The sequence below is a fragment of the Perognathus longimembris genome, chromosome 1 (assembly GCF_023159225.1).
Source record: "Perognathus longimembris pacificus isolate PPM17 chromosome 1, ASM2315922v1, whole genome shotgun sequence".
NCBI classification, from domain to species: domain Eukaryota; kingdom Metazoa; phylum Chordata; class Mammalia; order Rodentia; family Heteromyidae; genus Perognathus; species Perognathus longimembris.
Window position 1 is genome coordinate 129363195 of NC_063161.1, and position 25080 is coordinate 129388274.

The window sequence follows — 25080 nt, forward strand, 5'->3', positions numbered from 1 at the left end:
TATGGTAGGGGGTTTAAACCTAGGATCTTGTACATGCTAAGGCAAGCACTCTATCAATTGAGTCATGGCCTTCAATGAGGTTTTTATTTTTTTTTTTTTTTATTTTTTGCCAGTCCTGGGCCTTGGACTCAGGGCCTGAGTACTGTCCCTGGCTTATTTTTGTTCAAGGCTAGCACTCTGCCACTTGAGCCACAGCGCCACTTCTGGCTGCTTTCTATATATGTGGTGCTGGGGAATCGAGCACAGGGCTTGAGGTATATGAGGCAAGCACTCTTGCCACTAGGCCATATTCCCAGCCCACAATGAGGTTTTTAAATGAGAGACTTTGAGAGAAAGAAGACCCAACTAAGAGTAGTCTCAGAATAGTTTCCATCAGCACACTTCACCTTTGTATGAGAAGATAAAACTCATAATAGGACAAACATTTAAATCATCTTTGACTGAAACAACACTTACCAGGTCCCTCATCCCCACCATTCTGAGCAGCTTCCCAAACTACTAGCTTTGTTCCACAGCCATCTGTAGATGTAGAATCTGAATACTCCGCAGGATTAAATGTCCTGTCATTTAAGAACAAAGGCAAATAAATGACGCAAGCCATGAAGTCACAAAATAAACACCATCTCTTGACCAGCCCCTCCAAACAGCTACCACTCTATTATAATTCTTCTGGCCATTAGAATGCAAATCTCCTGCAACAATCATGTGCAAGACATATTGATGGATATTGAGTTGTTTTTTTAGACTGTTGTTCTCATTTTCATTTGATTCTAGTGTTGTTTTTTATTTTTTCCTTGGTTTCTTCAATGAGGCACTGGCCATTCAAAAGTATATTGTTATCCCTGAGCCGGTGGTTCATGCCTGCAATCTACAGGCCAGCAGGGGAGAAAAGTCTGTGAAACTCTTATCTCCAATTAAACACTAGAAAACCAAAAGTGGAGCTGTGGCTCAAAGTGGTAGAACACTATAGCCTTGAGCAAAAGAGCTCAGGAGTTCAAGTTCCAGGACTAACCAAAATAAAATAAAATAAAATAGTCTCCATGTGTTTGTTCAGTTTCTGTCATTTCTCTTATTTTCTGTCCTCTCTTTTACTGGCCTTATTTTTCACACAATGTGATACACTGCATCAGAAGCAGTCAAGAGACCTGGGAGCTTTCAAAAGTACTCAGTAGTCATGTCTTTTCTTCTCAAGTCTGAGTCCAAGCTTGACTTTGAGCCTTTTTCAACAGAATTACATCCTCTTTTTTTTTTTTTTTTGTGCTGGCCATGAGGAAAACAGTTAAGGGACAGTGCCAGGACTTAAGTTCAAGTCCCAGTGCCAGAAAGATTAAGTGAAAACTACTAATTATGGTATCTATTCAGTATGCTATCTTTTACTATTTTCAACTCAGGAAAAAAATCAATTCAGGAAAAAAAGTGTCAGTTACATAAACAAATATTACAAGTATTTAGCAATCAAAGACTTGTATTTATCAGCTCTTAGGCAGGGGCTTTCAATTAGGGGTATTTAGGCATACACACACAGTTCCCATAATCTGGGAAACATTTGGCAATGTCTGTAGACATTCTGTTACAAACTTCAGGAAAGGTGCTACCTTACTGTATCTACTAGAGAGAAAAGAGGGGGATGATGCTAAACATCCTACAGTGTACAGCCTCAATGTCAATTATGCCAAGGTTAGAAACTCTGCTCTAATGTGTATTGAAACATCAATGTTCTTTATACTATTCTATATAGTAAATCTTTCTATGTACATAAAACCTCTGGTAAACCAGAATAAAGAAACTAGGGGGCTGGGAATATGGCCTAGTGGCAAGAGTGCTTGCCTCATATACATGAATCCCTGGGTTGGATTCCTCAGCACCACATATAGAAAAAACAGCCAGAGGTAGCACTGTGGCTCAAGTGGCAGAGTGCTAGCCTTGAGCAAAAAGAAGCCAGGGACAGTGCTCAGGCCCTGAGTTCAAGAACCACGAACGGCAAAAAAAGAAAGAAAGAAACTAGGGATAGGAGAGGGAAAGAAAAAGTAGAGTAACAACTGATAAAGGCAATAACTACAAAAAGCAAGATGGCTGTCACTTACCCCATGCTTTGGGTTAAGAATCTCCCTGCCCCTCTCCCTCTGCCACGTCCAAATCCTTTAAAAAAAAAAAAAAAAGTGTAGTATATATCACTATCAAGTGTATATCCTCTACACTTATACTTCTATCAGCTTCTATACCCTATACACATCACTCCAACATTAATCATCACTGAAGGACGTCTCTCCCCTCTAGGCCCATTCTTTCTATGTATCCAAAGATGGAACATGAAGGATTGACCCCCCACTCCCACCCTATTGTCCTAGGTGCATACAGGCATCAGGCAAAACCTCAGGTATGCTGGACCTGCTTTGAAGTAGAGGCAGGCCAATTCACCTAAGCCCAGATGTAAACAGTCCAATGTGAGCCCAACGAAAAGCCCCCGACTTCCTAGACCTATATAAGGGCTTTTTCATTAACCTCTGTCTCCTTCCTCAGACCTCATATAAGCCTGATCTCAAACTCACCCCCTCATACAACCCCCAAACCCTTGAGAAGGGCTGTGTACAGCTCACTGGCAATAAACAGTCCTCTCGGTCCTCCTCTTGTTGACTAGTCAGGCCTATTCCTTTTCTGTTCTCTTCCATTTTCCTAACAAGCACAATTGTTTCTACAAGTACTGATAATCATCCAGGGTATGGCTGGTCCTTTGCTGACATACATACTCAGTTGTAACTTGACTGTGGCCAAGTTTGGTCTCCAGTACCACCACCAAAAAAAAAAAAAAAATTCTGACATATGAAACATGTGAACTTAGTTAAATTAAAGTACATAAAGGCAATTAATTAGTCAAATTCAGAAGCGAAATATTTAATACAACTAGAAAGAAAAACGGGTAGTAACGGTCATCCCTAACCAACAGTAGTTAAAGAAAGCAGAGGCAAATTTTAAAGGGAAGATTCTGCTAAGAAAACAGAAATAATATTTACTTGGGCAGGGGGGGGGGAGGAGGGAGGAGGAGGAGGGGGGTAGGAGGAGGAAGGAGGGGGAGGAGGAGGGGGGAGGAGGAGGAGGAGGAGGAGGAGGAGGAGGAGGAAGAGGAGGAGGAGGAGGAGGAGGAGGAAAAAAAGGAGGGGGGAGGAGGAGGAAAAGGAGAAGAAATGCTATAGTACACAATAAAATACTACTCAGCCTTTAAAACAACAAACAAAATTTGATCATTTGGCACATGGATGAAACTAGAGGAAATAATATTGACAGAAAATAAGCTAGGCACAAAAAGCTAAATAGACATCACTATATATGGAATCTTTTAAAAAGTTGAATTCAGGGCTATGGGTATAGTTCAGTGATAGAACATGTACTTAGCATATATTAGGTTAATACACAGCATGAAAAAAACCAGTTAAATTTATAAAAGGCAAAAATGATACTTTCCAAAAGCTGGTTTAGAAAAGGTTTTTGACTAGTTTTACACAGACAGGAACAGTAAGTTTTGTGATCTATTACAAAGGAGGGTCACTTTAGTTGGCAATAATGTATGAAATAGTTCAAAAAAATTAAATTTCAAACGTATCACTACAAAACAATCTTAAGTGAGATGACACTTCAGCTACATTGGTTACATATCAAAACATCACATTGTACGCTAGAATGTAAAATATTTTGTCAACCAAACTGTGGTAAGGGATGGTAGCTCACCATCATAATATTTAGAAAGTCAACCACTCTTTCAGATTACACGATTATCTTTCCTCTGAGCACTGTAAATCAGCAGATTGCCTTTTCCCCAATGCTACCAAACATTTCCTCTCAGCAGCTTACCTCTGCCACGAGCTCGCTTGCCTCGGTCTGAAGGCTTATCCCCTTGGTTGCAATCAATTCCATTCTCTTCACCTCTAACTAAGGAGAAAGAAAAAGGTAGAAAGACCTACTTTTTATTCACAAACCTTCGATACAACGTTATCCAGGGTAGGAGGGGGGGCTTAATAAGCATGTTACAATTTAAAACATGAATTCAGAAACCAGGTAAAACTAAAAGTTAAACAAAAGCAGCACATCTTATACAATTTACAGTATGAAGTCTCAAAAGAAATGAAAATAGGGTCTGGGAAGTGGTAAAGTGCTCGCCTCGAAGCCCTAGGTTTGATTCCTCAGCACCACATATATAAAAAAGGCCAGTAGTGGCGCTGTGGCTCAAGAGGCAGAGTGCTAGCATTGAGCAAAAAGAAGCCAGGGACAGTGCTCAGGCCCTGAGTCCAAGGCCCCAGGACTGGCAAAAAACAAAACCAAAGAAATGAAAATAATGTAGGAATTTTCTTTCCTTCTATTTAGATTTGCTCTTTCTTAATGTGCTAAAAAAAATCAATAACCACACTTTCATTATGTAACCATGTAATATACCACAGAATTTGTCCATAAGTTGAGTTCAAACCTTGGAAAGGTAAAGAATCAATCAAAAGAACAATGTCAAGGAAATATATCCTTGGAAATGCTAAAGTATAAGATAATGTCATCCAGAAGATATCAACAATTTCCTCTTTCCTTCTACATTGGTATCCTTCTACCCTAACTAAAAAATTAATCACAGAGCCAGGCACCAGTAGCTCATAACTGTAATCCTAGCTACTCAGGAAGCTGAAATCTAAGGACTGAAGTAGTTCAAAGCTAGCCCAGGTAGGAAAGTCCTTGAGACTCTTACCTCTAACCAGCAAAAAGCTGGAAATGGAGCTATGGAAGAAGTGCTAGCCTTGAGCAAAAAAAAAGCTCAGGGAGAGCAACTAAGGCCTTGAGTTCTAGCCTAAAGACCAACACACACACAAATAAATATGTACATAAATTTCTTCTGAGTGCTGGTAGCTCATACATATATATAATCCTAGCTACTCAGGAAGTAAGAGATAAAGAACTGCAATTCCAGGTCAGCCCAGGGAAAAAGTTCACAAGGCCCCATCTGAACAGAAAATGCTGTTGACAAATGAGTTACAACCAGACCAGACCTGGGAAAAAGGTGTGTAAGAACTCGTTTCAAAAGAAGGGGAAGTTGGCTGGGAATGTGGCTAAGTGGTAGAGTGCTTGCCTAGCATGCATGAAGCCCTGGGTTTGATTCCTCAGCACCACAAACTGAAAAAACTGGAAGGTAGCACTGTGGCTCCAGTGGTAGATGGCTATCCTTGAGCACACAGAGGCTCAGGGACAGATCCTAGGCCCTAAATTCAAGCCGCAGGACCGGCAAAAAGGAAAAGAAAAAGCTGTTGGCATAAATAGGAAGATAGCAGGCCAAGCCTTTCAGGGCAAAAAGTGAGATCTGTATGTCAGAAATAACCAGAAGCCAGATGCTAGTGGCTCACTCCTCCAAATCCAGTTACTCGGGAGGCTGAAATCTAAGAATCCTTGGTTCAAAGCCAGCCTAGGTAGGAAAATTGGTGCCTCCTATCTCCAATTAACCACTTTCCCCCAAAAAACAATAAGTAGAGCTGTGACTCAATTGGTATAGTGCTAGCCTTGAGGTAAAGAATCCCAGGCTCTGAATTCAAGCCCTAGGGGAGGGAGGGAGGGAGGGAGGGAGGGAAGGAAGGAAGGAAGGAAGGAAGGAAGGAAGGAAGGAAGGAAGGAAGGAAGGAAGGAAGGAAGGAAGGAAGTCTTCTTAAAGCATAACAACAATTAACCACTTATTACCCAGGTCAGCACTGATATGAAACTGCATCACAAGGCCTAATGAACTACTCAGCTGCAACTTATTTTGAGTATTAACTATTGTAGGAACAATTTTGCATTGAAAAAAGTTTATTGGCTTTTCTTTCTGCTTTGTCGTGCCAGTCCTGGGACTAGGGTACTGTCCCTGAGCTCCTTTTTTTGCTCAAGGCTAGTGCTCTACCACTTGAGCCACAATTCTACTTGCAGCTTTTTGGTGGTTAATTGAAGGAGATATGAGTCTCTTGGACTTCTCTACCCAGGCTGACTTTGAAACATGATCCTCAGATCTCAGACTCCTAAGTAACTAGGATTACAGATGTGAGTCACTGGCACCAGGCTTATGGGCATTCTTTTGCTTATTCTTTCGACTTTTCAGGACACCTGAAAATTCAAAAAAAACTTAACAAGGAAAATATGTTCAAAGCTGGGTGCTTGGGCTGGGGATATGGCCTAGTGGCAAGAGTGCTTGCCTCGTATACATGAGGCCCTGGGTTCGATTCCCCAGCACCACATATACAGAAAATGGCCAGAAGTGGCGCTGTGGCTCAAGTGGCAGAGTGCTAGCCTTGAGCAAGAAGAAGCCAGGGACAGTGCTCAGGCCCTGAGTCCAAGAACCAGGACTGGCCAAAAAAAAATAAATAAATAAAAATAAATTAAAAAAAAAAAGCTGGGTGCCAGTGGCTCATGCCTATAATTCTAGGTACTCAGAGGAGATAAAGAGCTAATCGAGGCTTGAAGCCAGTCCAGGCAGACAAATTTGTGAGACTCTTCTCTCCAATTAACCAACAAAAAACTAGAAGTGGAGGTAATGCTCAAATGGTAGACAGTTAACCATAAAAGAAAAGGCCAAGTGATAGCATGAGACCCTGAGGTCAAGCCCCAGTACCCGCATACATACACAAAAAAGGGTACTTACATTCTCTGCCTCGATTGCCACCTCTTCCTTTCCGGTTGTTGTTTGCACGTCCACGACTTGCTTCTCTCTCTATTTTCTTCTCTCTGTTCTCTTTGTTTTCTGAATTCTCTTTTCCAAAATTCTTTTTCTTTCCCCCAACAGTTTCCCATGATGTCTATCAAAAAAGAATTGTTCACTGTTACTCAAACCTAATTACCTGGGGCTGGGAACATGGCCTAGGGCAAGTGTCCTTGTATACATGAAGCCCTGGCTTCGATTCCTCAGCACCATGTATATATAGAGAGAAAAGGCCAGAAGTGGCACTGTGGCTCAAGTGGTAAAGGAGTGCTAGCCTTGGGCAAAAAGAAGCCAGGGACAATGCTCAGGCCCTGAGTTCAAGCCCCAAGACTGGCAAAAAAAAAAAAAAAAAGTTTAGTTCTACTTTTCAAGTAAGACAACAATCTTGCTAAATTTCTTTTTCTATACAGTACACAATTACAAGTATTAGTTAACTGGACAATTTACTGCCCCCCACTCTACACCCATTCCTTTGAGTATTGACTTACAAACTAAATTAATGTACTCTTTTTTTCCTTTTTGTTGGTTGTGGGGCTTGAACTCACTACCTGGTCACTGTTCCTGAACTTTTTGCTCAAGGCTTATACACTTACCAAACTTTACATTGTTTTTTATAATATTTACTTATATCCCTTAATTTCTCAACTACATAAGATGATTTTTTAACACTACTTATTATGATTTGTTGAAAATATAAGTTAAGTTTTGGGGTTTTATTTGTTTTTTGTTTGTTTTTTTTGCCAGTCCTGGGGCTTGGACTCAGGGCCTGAGCACTTCTTTTTCGCTCAGGCTAGCACTCTGCCACTTGAGCCACAGAGCCACTTCTAACTTTTTTCTCTTTATGTGGTGCTGAGGAATCGAACCCAGGACTACATGCATACTAGGCAAGCACTCTACCACTACACCACATTCCCAGGCCCTAAAACTTTTTTCTGTCTAGGTATGTTAAACTGTGATTGAAAACATATCCATAGAATATTCAACATAAGCAAATAAATGTACAAGCAAATTCTGGGTTTTTGGCTAGTCTATGAATAGAAGGAATAGAGGTAAAAGCTAAGATGAGTAATACATATGTAGTGTGTGAACTACAGACAATTTTCAGATGATCAAAAGAGAAACTAAGAAACCCTAGAGTAGATTACCAAATAAATGTGTTTTTTCTAAAATTTAAGTATGGTACTTGCCTAGCATACACAGGATCCTGGGTTTAATGCCCAGCACGTTTCCTCCTCCCCATTAAAAGAAAAAATACAGAATAGCACTCACAAGCCACTCTACCATAATACAGAACTGGAAACAAATCTTAGCAATACAAATGAAGAACACTTACCGTATCTGAATTTCCTTCCAGCAATATATTGATAGCTTTGTTCACATCTCCATTACAGTCATGTAGGGCCACTATGCATTCATCCTGATTTTTTCCTGTCACTTCCATAAGCTATTCAAAGTATGAGAAAATGGTTATGTGGACCAAAAAGCAGAACTTGATATTCTTAGATTCTTCTACGCAAATATAGAAAGTATTCTATCCTTCTACATAAATATGACCTTTTTCAGACTGTCTATGATCTGACAATAAGTTAAGTTGTATTTTAGAGGCTACCTTACGTCCTAACACTAACTACTACAAATCAAACTCCTCCAAGATGACCAAATATCAGAATATTAAATAAGTGTTACATAAATATGCATATACCTCAGAACACACAGGATCATCATTCTGCTTACACTTAAATTTAATCATACAGGATTCTCAAAGTTTTGGACTCAATTATTAAATAGAACTATATAAGTACAGTCACAATTCACAGAAAACATAGTCAAAATATTTTGTATAGCAGCAACATTTTGTACATTGACTAACTCTGCTTATAACATAAACTTAGTTATAACAGTTTGTACTTGTCTTAGGGCTTGAACTCAGGGCCTTGGCACTGTCACTGAGCGCTTTTTTTTTTTTTAACTCAAGGCAAGCACTCTACCACTTGAGCCACAGCTCCACTTCTGCTTTTTGGTAGTTAATTGGGAAATAGGAGTCTCGAGGATTCAAACCTTGATCCTCAGATCTCAGCCTCCTGAGTAGCTACAATTATAGGTGTGAGCCAATGGCACTTGGCTTGTCCATTTTCTTTAACAAGGGAAACTAGCCATTTAGCTTTTTCTTTACTAGAATCATCATGGACTAGGCAGGAGTTCCTCAAGTATCAGTGCACAAACATATGATTTAACTACATGTTGTTCTAATATATTCTAATGTTCAAAAGAGCTTGACTCTAATATTTCAAGGGATTTGTGCCTGTGTAATAAGACTAATTAGTAGGAAAGCCTGAATAAATCACAAGTATCCTGATCTACCAATCACACTTTTTTTTACCATACCTCAATTTGGTTTCTTCCATTTTTCTCTTCCCATTTTATTTAGCAGAAAAAGTTCTACCAGCTCCATAGTTTCCCAGTGTTTTTTGCTTGTTTTTTATTTCTTATTTATTTATTTATTTATTTATTTATTTATTTATTTATTTATTTATTTTGCCAGTCCTGGGGCTTGGACTCAGGGCCTGGGCACTATCTCTGGCTTCTTTTTTCTCAAGGGTAGCACTCTACCACTTGAGCCACAGTGCCACTTATGGCTTTTTCTATATATGTGGTGCTGAGGAATTGAACCCAGGGTTTCATGTATATGAGGCAAGCACTCTACCACTAGGCCATATACCCAGCCCCTCCCAGTGTTTTTATGTTTGCAATCAGAATCAGAATTTTCTAACTGATTGGGTGTATTAAAAGAACTAGAGTTAGAACATCATTCTCTAAAATCAGTCTTTTGTTCATCATCTATCCTCTAGTAATAACAAGTAATACAATATGGACAAATATTTCTCAAGCTTTCTCCAAAATGAGGGATGAATTTTATGGGTTTTGTTCTTTTCTGTTGTTTTGGAGAGAGCAGGGAAAGATTAAAATGGGAAAGACAGGGAAGACAGGACCTATATTGCCAAGGCTGGTCTAAAGTCCTACAGTCACTTGATTCTCCAACCTTAGACACCTGAGTTGCTAGAATGATACAAGTATGTAGCACCACAACCACGAGTTACATGATTTGTGTATATCTGCCTGTGTGTGTGTATGTGCGCACGCTAGTCCTAGAGCTTGAACTCAGCTTGGGTGCTGTCTCTGAGTGTTGCTCAAAGCTAGCACTCTCTCTTGAGGAACCGATCCACTTCTGGCTTTTTGGTAGTTTATTGGAGATGGGAGTTTCGTGGACTTTTCTGCCTGGGCTGGCTTCGAACAAACTACAAACCTCACATTTTAGCCTTCTGAACAGGTAGGCTTATAGGCATGAGCCATCAGTACCTAGCTTATATGATTTTTAATAAACAATTTCTATGGCCCTCATAAGTTAATAGTAGAGCTACAAAGAGTCATGTAGAAAAAATAATAATTTATGTAGTAAAGCAAAACACTATGAGACACAAACTAATAAGTCAGAATGATTTGACTGTCAGGATAATGGTACTCTGAGTGTATCCAGAATATGGATGAGTTTGCAAGAAGGCTTGGAAAGAAAAATTTCTAGTCAAATTATCTAGTCAAATTATCTTCTTAAACACACTAAGAAGAAATTACAAAAATAATAGTATCCTTTGCCAGAAACATACCTGTTTAACTTTAGCTTCGAAATCTGAATCATTCTTATCGAAGATCACTTGAGCGAGACGCATCTGTTCGGCTGTTGCCTGGAAAGCACATAAACTTGGTTAAGATTTGAGCAACAGAAATATGAATTAGATGCAAAAATCTGGATCGAGTTGATGAAGATCTCAAGTACTAAGCACTACAATAACAAATACTGATCAACCAAAAAAGGTGGCAGAGTCTAAATTTAGGCCTCTCTAATTGTATAAAACCTATACTCACAAGAAAAGTAAGCATTAAAATAGTTTAAAAGACACTTGAGGGGCTGGGGATATAGCCTAGTGGCAAGAGTGCCTGCCTCGGATACACGAGGCCCTAGGTTCGATTCCCCAGCACCACATATACAGAAAACGGCCAGAAGCGGCGCTGTGGCTCAAGAGGCAGAGTGCTAGCCTTGAGCGGGAAGAAGCCAGGGATAGTGCTCAGGCCCTGAGGGGTCCAAGGCCCAGGACTGGACAAAAAAAAAAAAAAAAAAGACACTTGAGGGCTGGGAATATGGCCTAGTGGTAGAGTGCTTGCCTTGCATACATAAAGCCCCGGGTTCGATTCCCCAGCACCACATATATAGAAAAGGTGAGACGTGGCGCTATGGCTTAAAAGCTAGAGTGCTATCCTTAAACAAAAAGAAACCAGGGACAGTGCTAAGGCCCTGAGTCTGAAGCGCCAGGGCTGGCAAAAAAAAAAAGACACTTGATTTTAGTAAAATAACCTAAAGTTTGTTTTCTGGGCTTTTTTTGTTTGTTTTTTGGTCCTGGGGCTTGAACTCTAGTCTTGGGCTCTGTCCCTGAGATACTTTCTCCTCTAGTCTAGCACTCTACCACTTAAGCCACTTCCAGACTTTTCTGAATAGTTTATTGGAGATAAGTGTCTCACAGACTTTGCTTCCTAGGCTAGCTTTGAACCACAGTCCTTAAATCTCGGCCTCCTCAGTAGCTGGGATTACAGGCGTGAGCCACCAGCACCTAGCTTGACCTACAGTTTTAATCTTCACTGGTTATGTGGGTTAAATGTATTTTCTTCATGTCCAGAAAGGAAGTGTAACAAGAAGCAGTAGAAATAACTGCCCACACATAGGAACACAATCAGGTCTGCTGAGAGAATAAGCTATCAACTCTATTATACTAGTCAGCTCTGAAGAGAAAAGGGTGCTAAATAAAAATGTTTTCTAAGTCACTTCTTTTTTTTTTGGCGGGGGGGAGGGTGCCAGTCCTGGGGCTTGAACTCAGTGCCTGGGCACTGTCCCTGAGCTTTTTTGCTCAAGACTAGCATACTACCACTTGAGGCATAGAGCCACTTCTGGACCTTTCTGTTTATGTGGTACCAAGGAATCAAACCCAGGGTTTCATGCATGCTAGGCAAGTACTCTACCACTAAGCCACATTCCCAGCCCAAGTCCCTTGTGCACAACACCTTGTCAAAATTTTTTGTTTAGGGGGCTGGGGATATGGCCTAGTGGCAAGAGTGATTGCCTTGTACACATGACACCCTAGGTTCAATTCCCCAGTACCACATATACAGAAAATGGCCAGAAGTGGCGCTGTGGCTCAAGTGGCAGAGTGCTAGCCTTGAGCGAGAAAAGAAGCCAGGGACAGTGCTCAGGCCCTGAGTCCAAACCCCAGGACTGGCCAAAAAAAAAAAAAAAAAAAAAAAAAAATTGTTTAATTAATAAATAAATTTTTAATAAAACAACAATTTTACAGTTTCTAATTAAAAAACAGACAATCTTTCTTTTTCCCTCCAGTAGTAGGGCTTGAACTCAGGACCTGGTAGTGAGTGCTCTACCAGTTTGAGCCACAGGGCCCACTTCCAGTTTTCTGTTCCTTAATTGGAGATAACTGGACTTTCCTGCCTGTGCTGGCTTCAGTGACTCTCAGATCTCAGTCTCCAGAGTAGCTAGGATTACAGGCGTGAGCCACCAATGCCTGCCAGAGAAACTTTTAAACACTACAGTTAGTCAACTCTGCCAAAAACCATCAGTTACTTTCTTCATTCAAAACCCTGTTGTCATAAGCCAAGTTACTGAATATTTAAGATTTTTTTCCCTAACACAAGTACTTTAAAAAGCTAAGCAGTTGACACGTCTGTAATCTACATAAAGGCAGGAAGATTAAGTGATCAAGGCCAATCTAAGAATAAGACCCATCTCAAAAAAAAAGGGGGGGGGGGGGCTGGGAATATGGCCTAGTGGTAGAGTATTTACCTTGCATACACAAAGCTCTGGGTTTGATTCCTCAGCACCACATATATAGAAGAAGCCAGAAGTGACACTGTGGCTCAAGTGGTAGAGTTCTAGCCTTGAGCAAAAAGAAGCCAGGGGGGCTGGGGATATGGCCTAGTGGCAAGAGTGCTTGCCTCGTATACATGAGGCCCTAGGTTCGATTCCCCAGCACCACATATACAGAAAATGGCCAGAAGTGGCGCTGTGGCTCAAGTGGCAGAGTGCTAGCCTTGAGCAAGAAGAAGCCAGGGACAGTGCTCAGGCCCTGAGTCCAAGCCCCAGGACTGGTAAAAAAAAAAAAAAAAAAAAAAAAAGAAGCCAGGGACAATGAATGCTACTGCTCAGGCCCTGAGTTCAAGCCCCCAGGACTGGCAAAAAAAAAAAAAAAATACACAAAAACTTGATATCTGAACTGTGGCTATACAAGGCAACATCCTGGTTCTCTAGGTAGGTGGTGATGATGCATGCTTATACTCCTAACACTTAGGAGACAGGCAGAAGAATCCTGATTTGAGGCCAGCAGGGAAACACACTGAAACACTGGCTCAAAAAATAAAGTAAATAAAGGAAGTGGAGCTCTGGCTCAAGGTGGTAGAGCCCTAGACTTGAGCAAAAGAGCTCAGGAACAGTGTCAAGGCCCTGAGTTCAAGCACCATGATCGACCAAAACAAAAGAATTATATTACAAAAATAAGTAAATAAGAATTTAAAATACCAGGTGAGTGACTCACTCATAATCCTAACTACTGAAGAGATGGAGGGGGTCACAGTTGGAAGCCACCCTGGGCAAAGAGTTTGCAAGGCAACATTTCAATAGAAAAGGCTGGGGGCATGGGGTATGTGCCTAGCATTTCAGTTACAACCGAAAACATGAACAGAAATGAATATCTTAGTCCCGGTCACCACAAACAAAAAGTAAAACCTTATCTAAAAAGGGTTGGAGTATGGGTCAAGTTGTAGGATGATTAGGGCAAGGCCTTTGATTCAAAACCTTGAACTGTGGGTGGGGGGGGATGATTTAATTTTGAAATGACAAGACATCCTCTGTAATATGGAAGTCAGATCTGGCCAGCGCCATCATTGGCTGTTGAGGGGTGCCAGATTGCTTCCATTTCAGATTAAAGAGAGCAGAAGCCGACTCCATCTTCACTAAAATCTTCCCCCCACCCCTCCACCCCCGCCCTATCCAGGGAAGTTCCCCTTGGCTGTGATAAGATTGTATAAACTTCTTGACCACCTGAGTAGTGGAATGTTCAAGGTTAACCTCATTGGCCACCTGCATGTGGCAAGCTTGACCACGTGGTATTTACCTTTATAACCTGACTCCAAGTGTGGCCCGGGGTACGTGGTCCCAGAGTCTGGGCTGCGGCCCTGGCCAGCCAGCCTGTTTTTTATGGTTGCGGTCCCAGCTCCCGAGTCTGGGCCATGACCCTGGCCGGTCAGTATACTTTTTACTTTCCCAATAAATACATCTTTTTGCTTGAGACTGTCTCTGAGTGGTAGACTCTTGGAGGGATGGGGGATTCCCCCATCCTCAGACCACATTACATTGTGGTCCCCTCCCTCGGGGGACCCCATTACACCTCCATCCTCAACTTTCCAAACTAATCAGCCAGAGTTCCTAGGATGAGAAACTAGAGTATAAAATCAAAACTGAGCAAAATACACAGGAAAGAAAGGTGAAAGAGAACTGACGTAGGAAAACTCAGAAAATAGGTCAACATAAAGACACAACGAAGTTGCTGAAATTAGAAGACACCCTGAACCATTTCCATAAAATTCATTTCAGATAAAAATGTAGAAAAAAATCAAATCCCATATGAAGTTAATAGAAAAGGAAAAAGGATGATGATAAACACTCCATCCCAATAAAAGTGCACAAGAAAAGACATGATTAAGAAGGAAACTAAACAGACACCTTCTGTTCAAATGGAATTAAAAAATACTACATACCGCTGGGCACCAGTGGCTCATGCCTGCAATCCTCGCTACTTTGGAGACTGAGACCTAAGAATCGGTTTGAAGCCTGCCAGGGCAGGAAAGTCCATGAGACTCTTATCACCAATAAACCACTCAAAAACTGGAAGTGATGCTCTGACTCAAAGTAGGAGAGTCCTAGCCTGGAGCAAAAGAGCTCAGAGGCAGCCGCTAGGCTCTGAGTTCAAGCCTCAGTAACATCACAAAAACAAACAAAAGACATTAGATAGAACAATAATATTATAGTGTAAGTTTTTCTTGTCCAAGCTGGGACAAGAGGTACACCCTATACTAGAGGAAACTTTAGAGTAACAACAAAATTGACCAAAGATCAAAGAAATGAAGATATCAAAAACAAATGAAGGAGACAGAGACAAGCACTGGAGCTAAGAAAAAGACAAATCAACCATGAGCTAGAGATAATATGAGTCAATGAAGAAAAGAACATACACCAAATAGTCACAATGTTTAAAACTAAAATTCAGTCTTGGTATGGTGACAATTATTTTTAACTCCAGTTGCTTGCAAAGCAGATATATGGAAATCAGCCAGAGCAAAAAAAGGTTGGTGACATTCCATTACAATCAATAAACCTGGTGTAGCGGATCAGTTCACAAGTGTGTTCCCAGATTCTATGGATTGCAGGTTAAGGCTGGCCCCCTGAGGAAAATGAAACACCCTATTTGAAAAGTGTTTAAAGCAAAAGGGATAGGAATGATAGAGAACCTGACTACCTAGACCAAGAAAATCCAATACTACTTCCAAGAAAATCTTTAAGACTTAAATTCAAGTAAATAAATTGTCAGGAAAACAAATGAAAAATGTTTACGTGAAAGACAACAAACTGTGTTTGATAAGCTCAACTTATAACAATCCACATTGCCATGGCAGTTAAAGAAAACACAGTTAAAGCAAACATCCACAAGGCATCAAGGCAGAAATAGGGAAATAGGAAGAGATTTATTGGGCAAAACATTTAAAAAAGAAAAAAAAAAAAAGCTGGGCCTGGGAATATGGCCTAGCAGCAAGAATGCTTGCCGTCTATACATGAAGCCCTGGGTTCGATTCCTCAGCACCGCATATACAGAAAATGGCCAGAAGTGGCGCTGTGGCTCAAGTGGCAGAGTGCTAGCCTTGAGCAAAAAGAAGCCAGGGACAGTGCTCAGGCCCTGAGTCCAAGGTCCAGGACTGGCAAAAAAAAAAAAAGCCAAGCACTGGTGGTTCATGCCTATAATCCTAACTACTCAGGAGGCTGAGATCTGAGGATCATGGTTCAAAGCCAGTCTGGGCGGGAAAGTCCAGGAGACTCTTAACTCCAATTAACCACCAAAGGAAAAAACAACAACAACAAACAAACAAGTAAGGCTGCAGCTCAAGTGGTAGAGCACTAGCCTTGAGCACAAAATCTCAGGGAGAGTGCTCAAGGCCAGTTCAAGCAGCAGGACTCATGCATAAAACCCAGATTTTATCAAAAGTGATAGAGTCTGCAAGCATCAAGATGCTCATTTATAATCCCACCATTGAAAGGGAAGGGAGCCCTGAGGGAGAAGGATCACAAATTTAAGGTCAGCTTGGCTACCTAGCCATTTCCAGAACAGCAGGGCTACATGACAAGACCCTGTGTCAAAAGGAAAAGACAGTAAGATTTAAGATCTATAAAGAAATTGTGGGGTATGAGGGTATGTCTCAAGTGATAGAGATTGCCCAGCACTCTCAAGGTCCTAAGTTCAAACCCAACACTTTTCAAAAAGAGAGAAACATGAGCCTTTAATTCATACCCAGTAAAACCGCCTTAACTCCTGTCTGGCTACCATGAAGCCCTGAGTTCAAAATAATACAACAAAACAAAACACAAAAACTCTGTTTTTGGTACACACTCAGCAGCACATATACTGAAATCAGAAAGACACAAATCAGCATAGCCCTGCACAAAAAGATATGCAAATTCTCTGGGCTCATTCCTGGAATCCTAGCTACTCAGGAGGCTGAGATCTGAGAATCACAGCTCAAAGCCAGGTCAGGCAGGAAAATCCATGAGACTCTTATCTCCAATTAATCACAGAAAAAATCCAAAAATGTCACTGGAGCTCAAGTGGTATAATGCTAGGCATGAGCAAAAATTGCTCAAGGACAGTACCCAGGCCCAAAGTTCAAGCCCCAGACCCAGTAATTAATAATAATAAATCATATTTTAAAAGAGATATATACACAATGGGTACATGAACAATATAGATATAGTACATTATTTTTAAAAAAGAAGTCCAGTGTGGCACACATCTCCCAACTTGTGAGGTAGAGACTGGGAAGATAAAGAGGCTAGGTGTAGTGATAAACAGGTAGTCCCAGCAACATAGGAGATGAATATAGGAATTTAAGAGGCAAAAGTAGGAAGATCACAGTCCAAGGTTGACCCAGAAAAAAAGAAAACAAAAAATGAGACTCGAGCCCAAAAAATGATGAAAGCAAAAAAGGACTATGTGGGGATGAGTGACTCAAGTGGTGGAGGGCTCTGAGTTCAAATCCCAGTACAGATAGGTAGATAGACAGACAAATAGATAGGTGGATAGATGGAACAGATAGACAGCAAAGAACAGAACACAATAGAGTACAGTAGAATACAATATAGTAGAATGATGAAAAATCTATGACTTCCAGAAGAAGCTAATCTAATGACGTAGGTCCACGGCTGTATGTAAAACAATAGGTGTAACAATCTGCTGCTCAGGGAGACTTTGGATTTCACATTGTCACTATTCACCTGAGGGCAACTTCTATCAAGTAAAATGTTTCTACAGATAACAGTGGGTCCCAGATTCTGAGAAACACTATTAAACATCATTAATTGTAAAAACAAACAAACAAAAAGCCTGAGATCCCCCTTGTATAAAATAATCAGATACAGTGTCTCTTGGTTGTAGAATAATGTGCATTACTATTGATAAAGACCAAAGGTGTACAGCTTGCTACTGCAGAAGTCAAAGCAAACAAACCAACTGGTTTCCTTGAAAAAAAGTATACAGAACATAAGACATTTGTTTTAACAACTGACTTTAAACTCCCTAAAACAGATTAGTAAGAGTTAAGCCTTTATTAAATTAAAACAAGCCAAGATTTATGGAAGCCTATGGAATGAATAAACATATACTTGCACTAATTCATTACAATTCAAAACATAATCAGGAAAAAAATACAAGAAAAGAAAACTAATCTAGAGGGGAAAAGAAAAAAGAAAAAACTAGTGAAAGAAAGCAGTTAGTATTTGCATGGGGTGCTATGAAAATAGGAAACATTACTAAGAAGCACAATGAATCTTTGGAAGGTGATGGATGTGCCACAACTTAATTATGGTGATAGCTTCACAAAAATATATAATTGACAGATTGAGCTAGGCATGGCGATTCATTCCTATAGTCCCAGCACTCCTAAAAACCAGCTTGAAGCCGGGCTCTGCTGGCTCATGTCTGTAATCCTTCTCAGGACGCTGAAATCTGAGAATTAACCACCAGAAAACCAAAAGTGGAGCTATGGCTCAAAGTAGTAGAGGACCAGCCTTGAGTAAAAGAGCTCAGGGACAGTGCACATGCTCTGAGTTCAAACCCCATGATTTAAAAAAAAAAAAAAAGGTCCAGCTTGAGCTTTATGAAACTGTCACGGAAAAAAATAAAATTGGATACTTAGCCAGGCACCAGTGAGTGGCTCATGTCTGTAATCCTAATTACTCCGGAAGTTGAGATCTGAGGATCACAGTTTGAAACCAGCCCAGGCAGAAAAGTTCATAAGACTCTTATCTCCAGGGCTGGGAATATGGCCTAGTGGCAAGAGAGCTTGCCTCGTATACATGAAGCCCTGGGTTCAATTCCCCAGTACCACATATGTAGGAAACAGCCAGAAGTGACGCTGTGGCTCAAGTGGCAGAGTGCTAGCCTTGAGCAAAAAGAAGCCAGGGATGGTGCTCAGGGCCCCAGGATTGGCAATGAAAAAAAAAAAAAAAAAAAGACTCTTATCTCCAATCAATCACAGAAAAAGCCAGAAATGGAGCTGTGGATCAAGTGGTAGAACACTAGCCTTGAACAAAAGGAGCCCATGGAAAGCGCCCAGAAAAAGCCAGAAGTGGTGCTGTAACTCAAGCTTTGAGCAAAAGAAACTCAGAGACAGTGCTCAGTCCTGAGTTCAAGTCCCAAGACCGGCTAAAGAAAAAGAAAAACTTTTGAGGAAAAAACAAAAGATGAGCCATAAGTCACACTGTAAGGCATAGGTAGGAGGACCTTGAGTTCAAGGCTAGCCTAGGCAAAGTCAATGAGAGCCTACATCAAAACAAAACAAAACAAAACAAAAGGGGCTTAGCTCATTGGGTACAGTGTGCTTCCTCAGCAAGCCTAATCCCCTAGGGTTCAATCCTCCACAGGGGGAAAAAACATGAAGAGGAAACCAGATTATATCAGTTGTGACCTTCTGAAGAGTAGCACAACTAGGGCTTGAACTTGAACTCAGGGCCTTGTGCTTACTAACCAGGTGTTCTGCCACTTGAACAACACCCCTGGCCCTTTTGACTTTATTTTTCAAATAGCATCTCATAATTTTGCATAGGGCCATCCTCAGACATGATCCTTTTCCCAATTCCTCTCATAAATGGATTACAGGCATTACTCACCACACCCATCTCAGATGGGGTCTAGTTAACTTTATGCCCAGGCTGGTCTCAAACATCCATCCATCTCCAGATATCCACTTCCCAAGTAGCTGGGATTATAAGTGTGTACCATCTCATCCAATGTGACGATTTTTTTTTTTTAAAAAAGAAGTAAAGACAACAGGATGCTAGTGGTTTATGTCTAGTCTATCATTCTAGCTACTTAGGAGGCTGAGATGTGAGATTAAGGTTCAAGGTCAGCCCAAGCAGACAAGTCTCAGAGTCTCTTATCTCCAATTAATTAGCAAAAAGCCAGAGTGGAGGCATAGCTCAAGTGGCAGATCAGCAGCTCTGAACATAAAAAACAGCCAAGCAAGAGCACAAGCCTCTGAGTTCGAGCCTAGTACCAGCACAAACAAAAAACACAAACAAAACATCACAGGTCTGATAGCCATATTGCTATCTGATTACCTTTATTTTTTCATTAAAATCAGTCCAAAGAGACAAGAAGTCATCACTGTAGTCAATATCTATGCACCAAACAATGAGCAATTAAATGTTAAACAAATACTTCTGGACTTAGAGAACATGAAAGATCCCAACACGTAACCTCTCTGTACATCACTTTGATAATATATAAGAAAAAAAAAAGATCCCAACACAATAATAGTGGGATATCTTAATACTCTGCTCTCAGCAAAGGACAGGCCAACCAAACAAAAGAAGCCACTGAATTAAATGAAACCATAACCCAAATGGACTTAGCAGACACCTTGAGAGTATTCCACCTAACAACAACCCAATTCACATTCTTCTCAGCAGTCCATGGAACCTTCTGAAATTGATATCATAGGACACACAAAGAACCTTAGAAAATAAAAGAGGATTGAAATAACTCTTTGAATCCTATCTGACCACAATGGACTCAAACTAGCACTCAACATACATTTGCAGAAAACACTCATATACATGAACACACTACTGAATAACAACTGGGTCACAGAAGAAATTAAGATCAAAATTAGAAAGTTCTTACAATACAATGAAAATAAATGGAGCCTCTGTGACACAAGAAAAGCAGTGCTAAGAGGAAAGTTTATGCTCTAAGCTTAGCCACACATACCGAAAACTCAAACAGCTCAAGTACTCAGTGCAACTAAAACTGCTAGAAAAACAAGATCAAACCAAACCCAAAACTACAAGATGGAGAGAGAGAACAAGATTAAGGCAGAAATTAATGAAATAGAGACTATAATGAAATTGACAGATCACTACCAAGACTAAAGAAGAGATGAGATTCAAATCAATAAAATCAGATATACCACAGGAAACATTACAACAAACATCCAAGAAATCCAAACAATTATAAAGGACTACTTTCACAACCTATGCCCCCAAAATAAGGAAAACTTAGCAACAATGGGCACATTTCTAGAGACATAAAAACTACCTAAGCTAAACCAAGATATAAACCAGTTAAAAGAGCATTAACATGTAATGAGATTGAGTAAGTAAGCATTAGTTTTCCAACAAGGAAAAGCCAAGGACCTGATAGATTCACTGCTGAATTCTCTTAAGACCTTTAAACTAAAATCAGCATTCCTCAAGCTTTTCTGTGAAATAAAAACAGAGGGAGCAATTCCAAATTCATTCTATGAAGCCAGTATTACATTCATCCCCAAACCAGGTAAGGATCCAACAAAGAGAACGACAGACCAGATTATCTGATGAACACAGCTGCAAGAGGTCTTCAATAAAATACTAGCCAGCAGAATCCAGAAACAAAACAAAACAAAAAAAATTTAAGTAGGCTTCATACCACAGCTGCAAGGCAGGATTAACATATGTAAATCAATAAATGTAATTCACCAAGTCAAAAGAGCCAAAGTCAGGAATCATGTGATCATCTCAAGAGATGCAGAAAAGGCCTTTGATAAAACACATCATCCATTCCTTTGGAGAAGCTAGGAATAGAAGGAACATTCCTTAAAACAATGAAGACTATATATGACAAGTCAATAGCCAACATCATACCAAATGAGGAAAAACATTTCCTCTAAAATCAGGAACAAGACAAGAATATCTGCTCTCTCCACTCCTCTTCAATATTGTTCTGGAATTCCTAGCCAGAGCAATAAGGCAAGAAAAGGACATAAAAGGGATTCACACCGGGAAAGAAGAAATCAAACTATCCCTATGTGCAGATGACAGATCTTATACCTAAAGGACCCAAAAAACTCCACCCCCAAACTCCTAGAGCTGATCAATCACTTGGGCAAAGTAGCAGCATACAAAATTAACCCACAAAAAACAATAGCATGGCAACAATGTACAAGCAAAAAGAGAAATCACAAGACAACTACATTTGCAATAACCTTAAAAAAATGCTTAAGAATTAACCTAACCAAAGACATAAAAGATCGTTTTTGTTTTTTTAGATTTTTTTTTTCTTGGCCAGTCCTGGGGCTTGAACTCAGGGCCTGAGCACTGTCCTTAGCTTCTATTTGCTCAAGGCTAGCACTCAACTACTTGAGCCACAGTGCCACTTCTGGCTTTTTCTATATATGTGGTGCTGAGGAATCAATCGAACCTATGCCTTTATGTTTACAAGGCAAGTACACTACCACTAGGCCATATTCCCAGCCCGACATAAAAGATCTTTATAGTGAAAACTATAAAAATATAAAGAAAGAAATCAAAGAGGACACCAGGAAATGGAAAGTCCTTCCATGTTCATGGATAGGTAGAATCAGTATTGTGATAATGGTCATACTGCCCTATATGATATACAAATTCAATGCAATCCACATCAAAATCTCAATGACATTCTTTACTAAAACAGAGAAAACAATCCAAAAGTTCATACAGAACAGAAAACCTAGAATAGCCAAAGCAAAAAGAAGGGGGGAAAAAAAGCAGAGCAGGTAGGATCACAATACCAGACCTCAAACTTCACTACAGAGTCATAATAACAAAAACAGCTTGATAATAGCTCAAAAATAGAGCTGAAGATCAATGGAACAGATTAGAAGACTCAGAAATATAACCATACACTTACAGTTATCTGATATTTGATAAAGAAGCCAAAGTCATACAGTGGGGGGGGGGGGGGGGGAAGCCTCTTCAACAACTGGTGCTGGGAAAACTAGGCAGCCATATACGAAAAACTAAAAGTGAATCTCTGCATGTCAGCATGCACTAATATCAACTAAAAAGACCTCAACATCTGCCCGGTTCAGGTGGTTCATGCTTGTAATCCTAGCTGAGATCCAAGGATATTGGTTCAAAAGCCAGCCTGGGCAGAAAAGCCCATGAGACTCTTATTCTCCAATAAACCACTCAGAAAAAGCTGGAAGTGATACAGTGGTCCAAATGGGAGAGAACTTACCTTGAGCCCAAAAAGGCTCAGGGACAGCGCCCAGGCCCTGAGCTCAGCCCTAGGAGCAGCAAAAAAAGAAAAAAAAAAAACTCAACATCGGACCCAAAACTTTGAAACTACTGCAAGAGTTGGAGAAACATTAGAACTTATAGGTATAGGGAGAAACTTGAATAGAGTCACAGGGGCACAATAGGTAGGAGAGAGACTTGACAATTGGAACTACATCAAAATAAAGTTTCAACACAGCTAATGACATAGGTTACTAAACGAGAAAGACAACCAACAAACTGGGAAAAGATCTTTACTGGCAATATATCAGACAAAGGCCTAATATCTAATATATCCAAGGAGCTCAAGAAACCCCTCTTAAACCTAATAAACCAGTAACTAAATGGGCAAAAGCGCAAAGGAGAGACTTCTCAGAAGAAGTAAGAATGGTAAAGAAACACATGAAGAAATGCTCATCAACCCTGGTCATAAAGAAAATAAAAATCAAAACACTCTAAGATTCCATCTTACCCCAGTAAGATTGACATTGTAAATTTAAACAACTGGGATGTGGGGGAAAAGGAACCCTACAGAACTGTTGGTAGGAATGTAAACTAGTACAATCACTCGACAGCAGCCTGGAGGTTCCTCAAAAAACTAAACACAGACCTTCGCTATGATCCAGCCATACCACTCTTTAGGCATCTACCCCGAACATCATGACCCAGGATATGATAAGGACACCTGTACATCAATGTTCACCGCTGCACTATTCACAATAGCCAATATAGGAAAACAGCCAAGATGCCCCACAATAGATGAGTGGATCCCAAAACTGTGGTACCTATCTATACACAGTGAAATTATTATTATTATTTTTTTTTTGCCTATCTTGGGGCTTGAACTCAGGGCCTGAGCACTGTCCCTGGCTTCTTTTTGCTCAAGGCTAGCACTCTGCCACTTGAGCCACAGCACTACTTCTGGCTTTTTCTGTAAATGTGGTGCTGAGGAATTAAACCCAGGGCTTCACGATTACAAGGCAAGCATTCTACTGCTCTGCCATATTCCCAGCACCCCCCTCCTGTTGTAAGGCCTTGAAGTCAGGGCCTGAGCAGTATCCCTGAGGCTAGTGCTCTACTACTTTGAGCCACAGCTCTACTTCCAGTTTTTGAGTGATTAATTGGGAGATAAGAGTCTCACTGTGACTTTTCTGCTTGGGCTGGCTTCAAACAGTGACCCTCAGATCTCAGCCTCCTGAGTAGATAGGATTACAGGCGCGGGCCACCAGCACCCAGCTATACAATGGAATTCTACATAGCCATTAGAAAGAATAAAATCATGTCATTTGCAGAGAAATGGACAGAACTAGAACCAATCATGTTAAGTGAGGTATGCCAAACGCAGAGACAAACAGGCGCATGTTCTTCCTGATATGTGCAAGTGAGATCTAAAATGTACTGGGATATGACAAATTACACAGGATTCTAGATACTCACAATGAGACCAAACGAGGATACTCTTCTAAGAGAATCACAAAAGCACAGTGCCTAAGTGCCTCTTCATATTTATATAAAATAATATACAAACTGAAATGAACTCCAAGATACAGAAACAAAGACTTTTTTTTAAAGTTTTTTTATGATTCTGCCTTCTTTACCTTATGTATAGTGTATTCATGAGTATACCTCTGGAGGGTGGGAGAAGGCACAGAACTTGAGAGGGGAAAGGTGGGAAAGTTCAGCAGTGGAGCTCACTGGACACTGATTAAGTGAACTATGCAACTCATGGGTGGAGATGGGAGGGAGGGACTGGGAGAGAATGAAGGAACAGAAGACACTATACAGAAAGGAAATGTACTCATTACCTAACTTGTGTAATTGTAATTCCTCTGTATACCACCTCTATAGTAACAATAAAGTAGGGGCTGGGGATTTAGCTCAGCGGAAAAGCACCTGCCTAGCAAGCCACAAGGCCCCAAGTTTGGGCCTCAACTCTGGGGAAAAAAAAAAAATCTATAAAAGATATAGTAACAGGGGCTGGGAATATGGCCTAGTGGCAAGAGTGCTTGCCTCCTACACATGAAGCTCTCAGTTCGATTCCCCAGCACCAGATATATGGAAAACGGCCAGAAGGGGCGCTGTGGCTCAGGTGGTAGAGTGCTAGCCTTAAGCAGGAAGAAGCCAGGGATGGTGCTCAGGCCCTGAGTCCAAGGCCCAGGACTGGCCAAAAAAAAAAAAAAAAAGATATAGTAACAATAAAGTAAATTAATTTAAAAAATAGAAAAAGAAAAAAATCACATGTCTGGGAGTGTAGTTCAGTGAAAAAACACTTGCCTTGAACGTATAAGGTCTTAAGCTACATCATCAGCATAGAAAAAAGAGACACTGTCTCTATTTATACCTTATACTGCAAAAAAGTCTAAACATGAAAAATAAAATACAGGGGGCTGGGGATATGGCCTAGTGGCAAGAGAGCTTGCCTCCCATACATGAAGCCCTA

The 25080-nt window shown here is 40.5% G+C and overlaps 1 protein-coding gene across 7 annotated transcripts in view; it reads right to left on the reverse strand.

The window, feature by feature from the left end:
* Positions 1-25080, reverse strand: part of Ubap2 (ubiquitin associated protein 2) — a 98967-nt gene that overhangs the window by 36217 nt on the left and 37670 nt on the right. For all 7 annotated transcript variants that reach the window (XM_048364091.1, XM_048364010.1, XM_048364137.1 and 4 more), the window contains 6 exons: positions 10354-10431; positions 8025-8135; positions 6635-6788; positions 3847-3924; positions 2085-2139; positions 457-560 (listed from right to left, as the gene is read on the reverse strand). In XM_048364091.1, coding sequence (XP_048220048.1) covers positions 457-560; positions 2085-2139; positions 3847-3924; positions 6635-6788; positions 8025-8135; positions 10354-10431 — 580 coding nt within the window. The remainder of the gene's footprint in view (positions 1-456; positions 561-2084; positions 2140-3846; positions 3925-6634; positions 6789-8024; positions 8136-10353; positions 10432-25080) is intronic.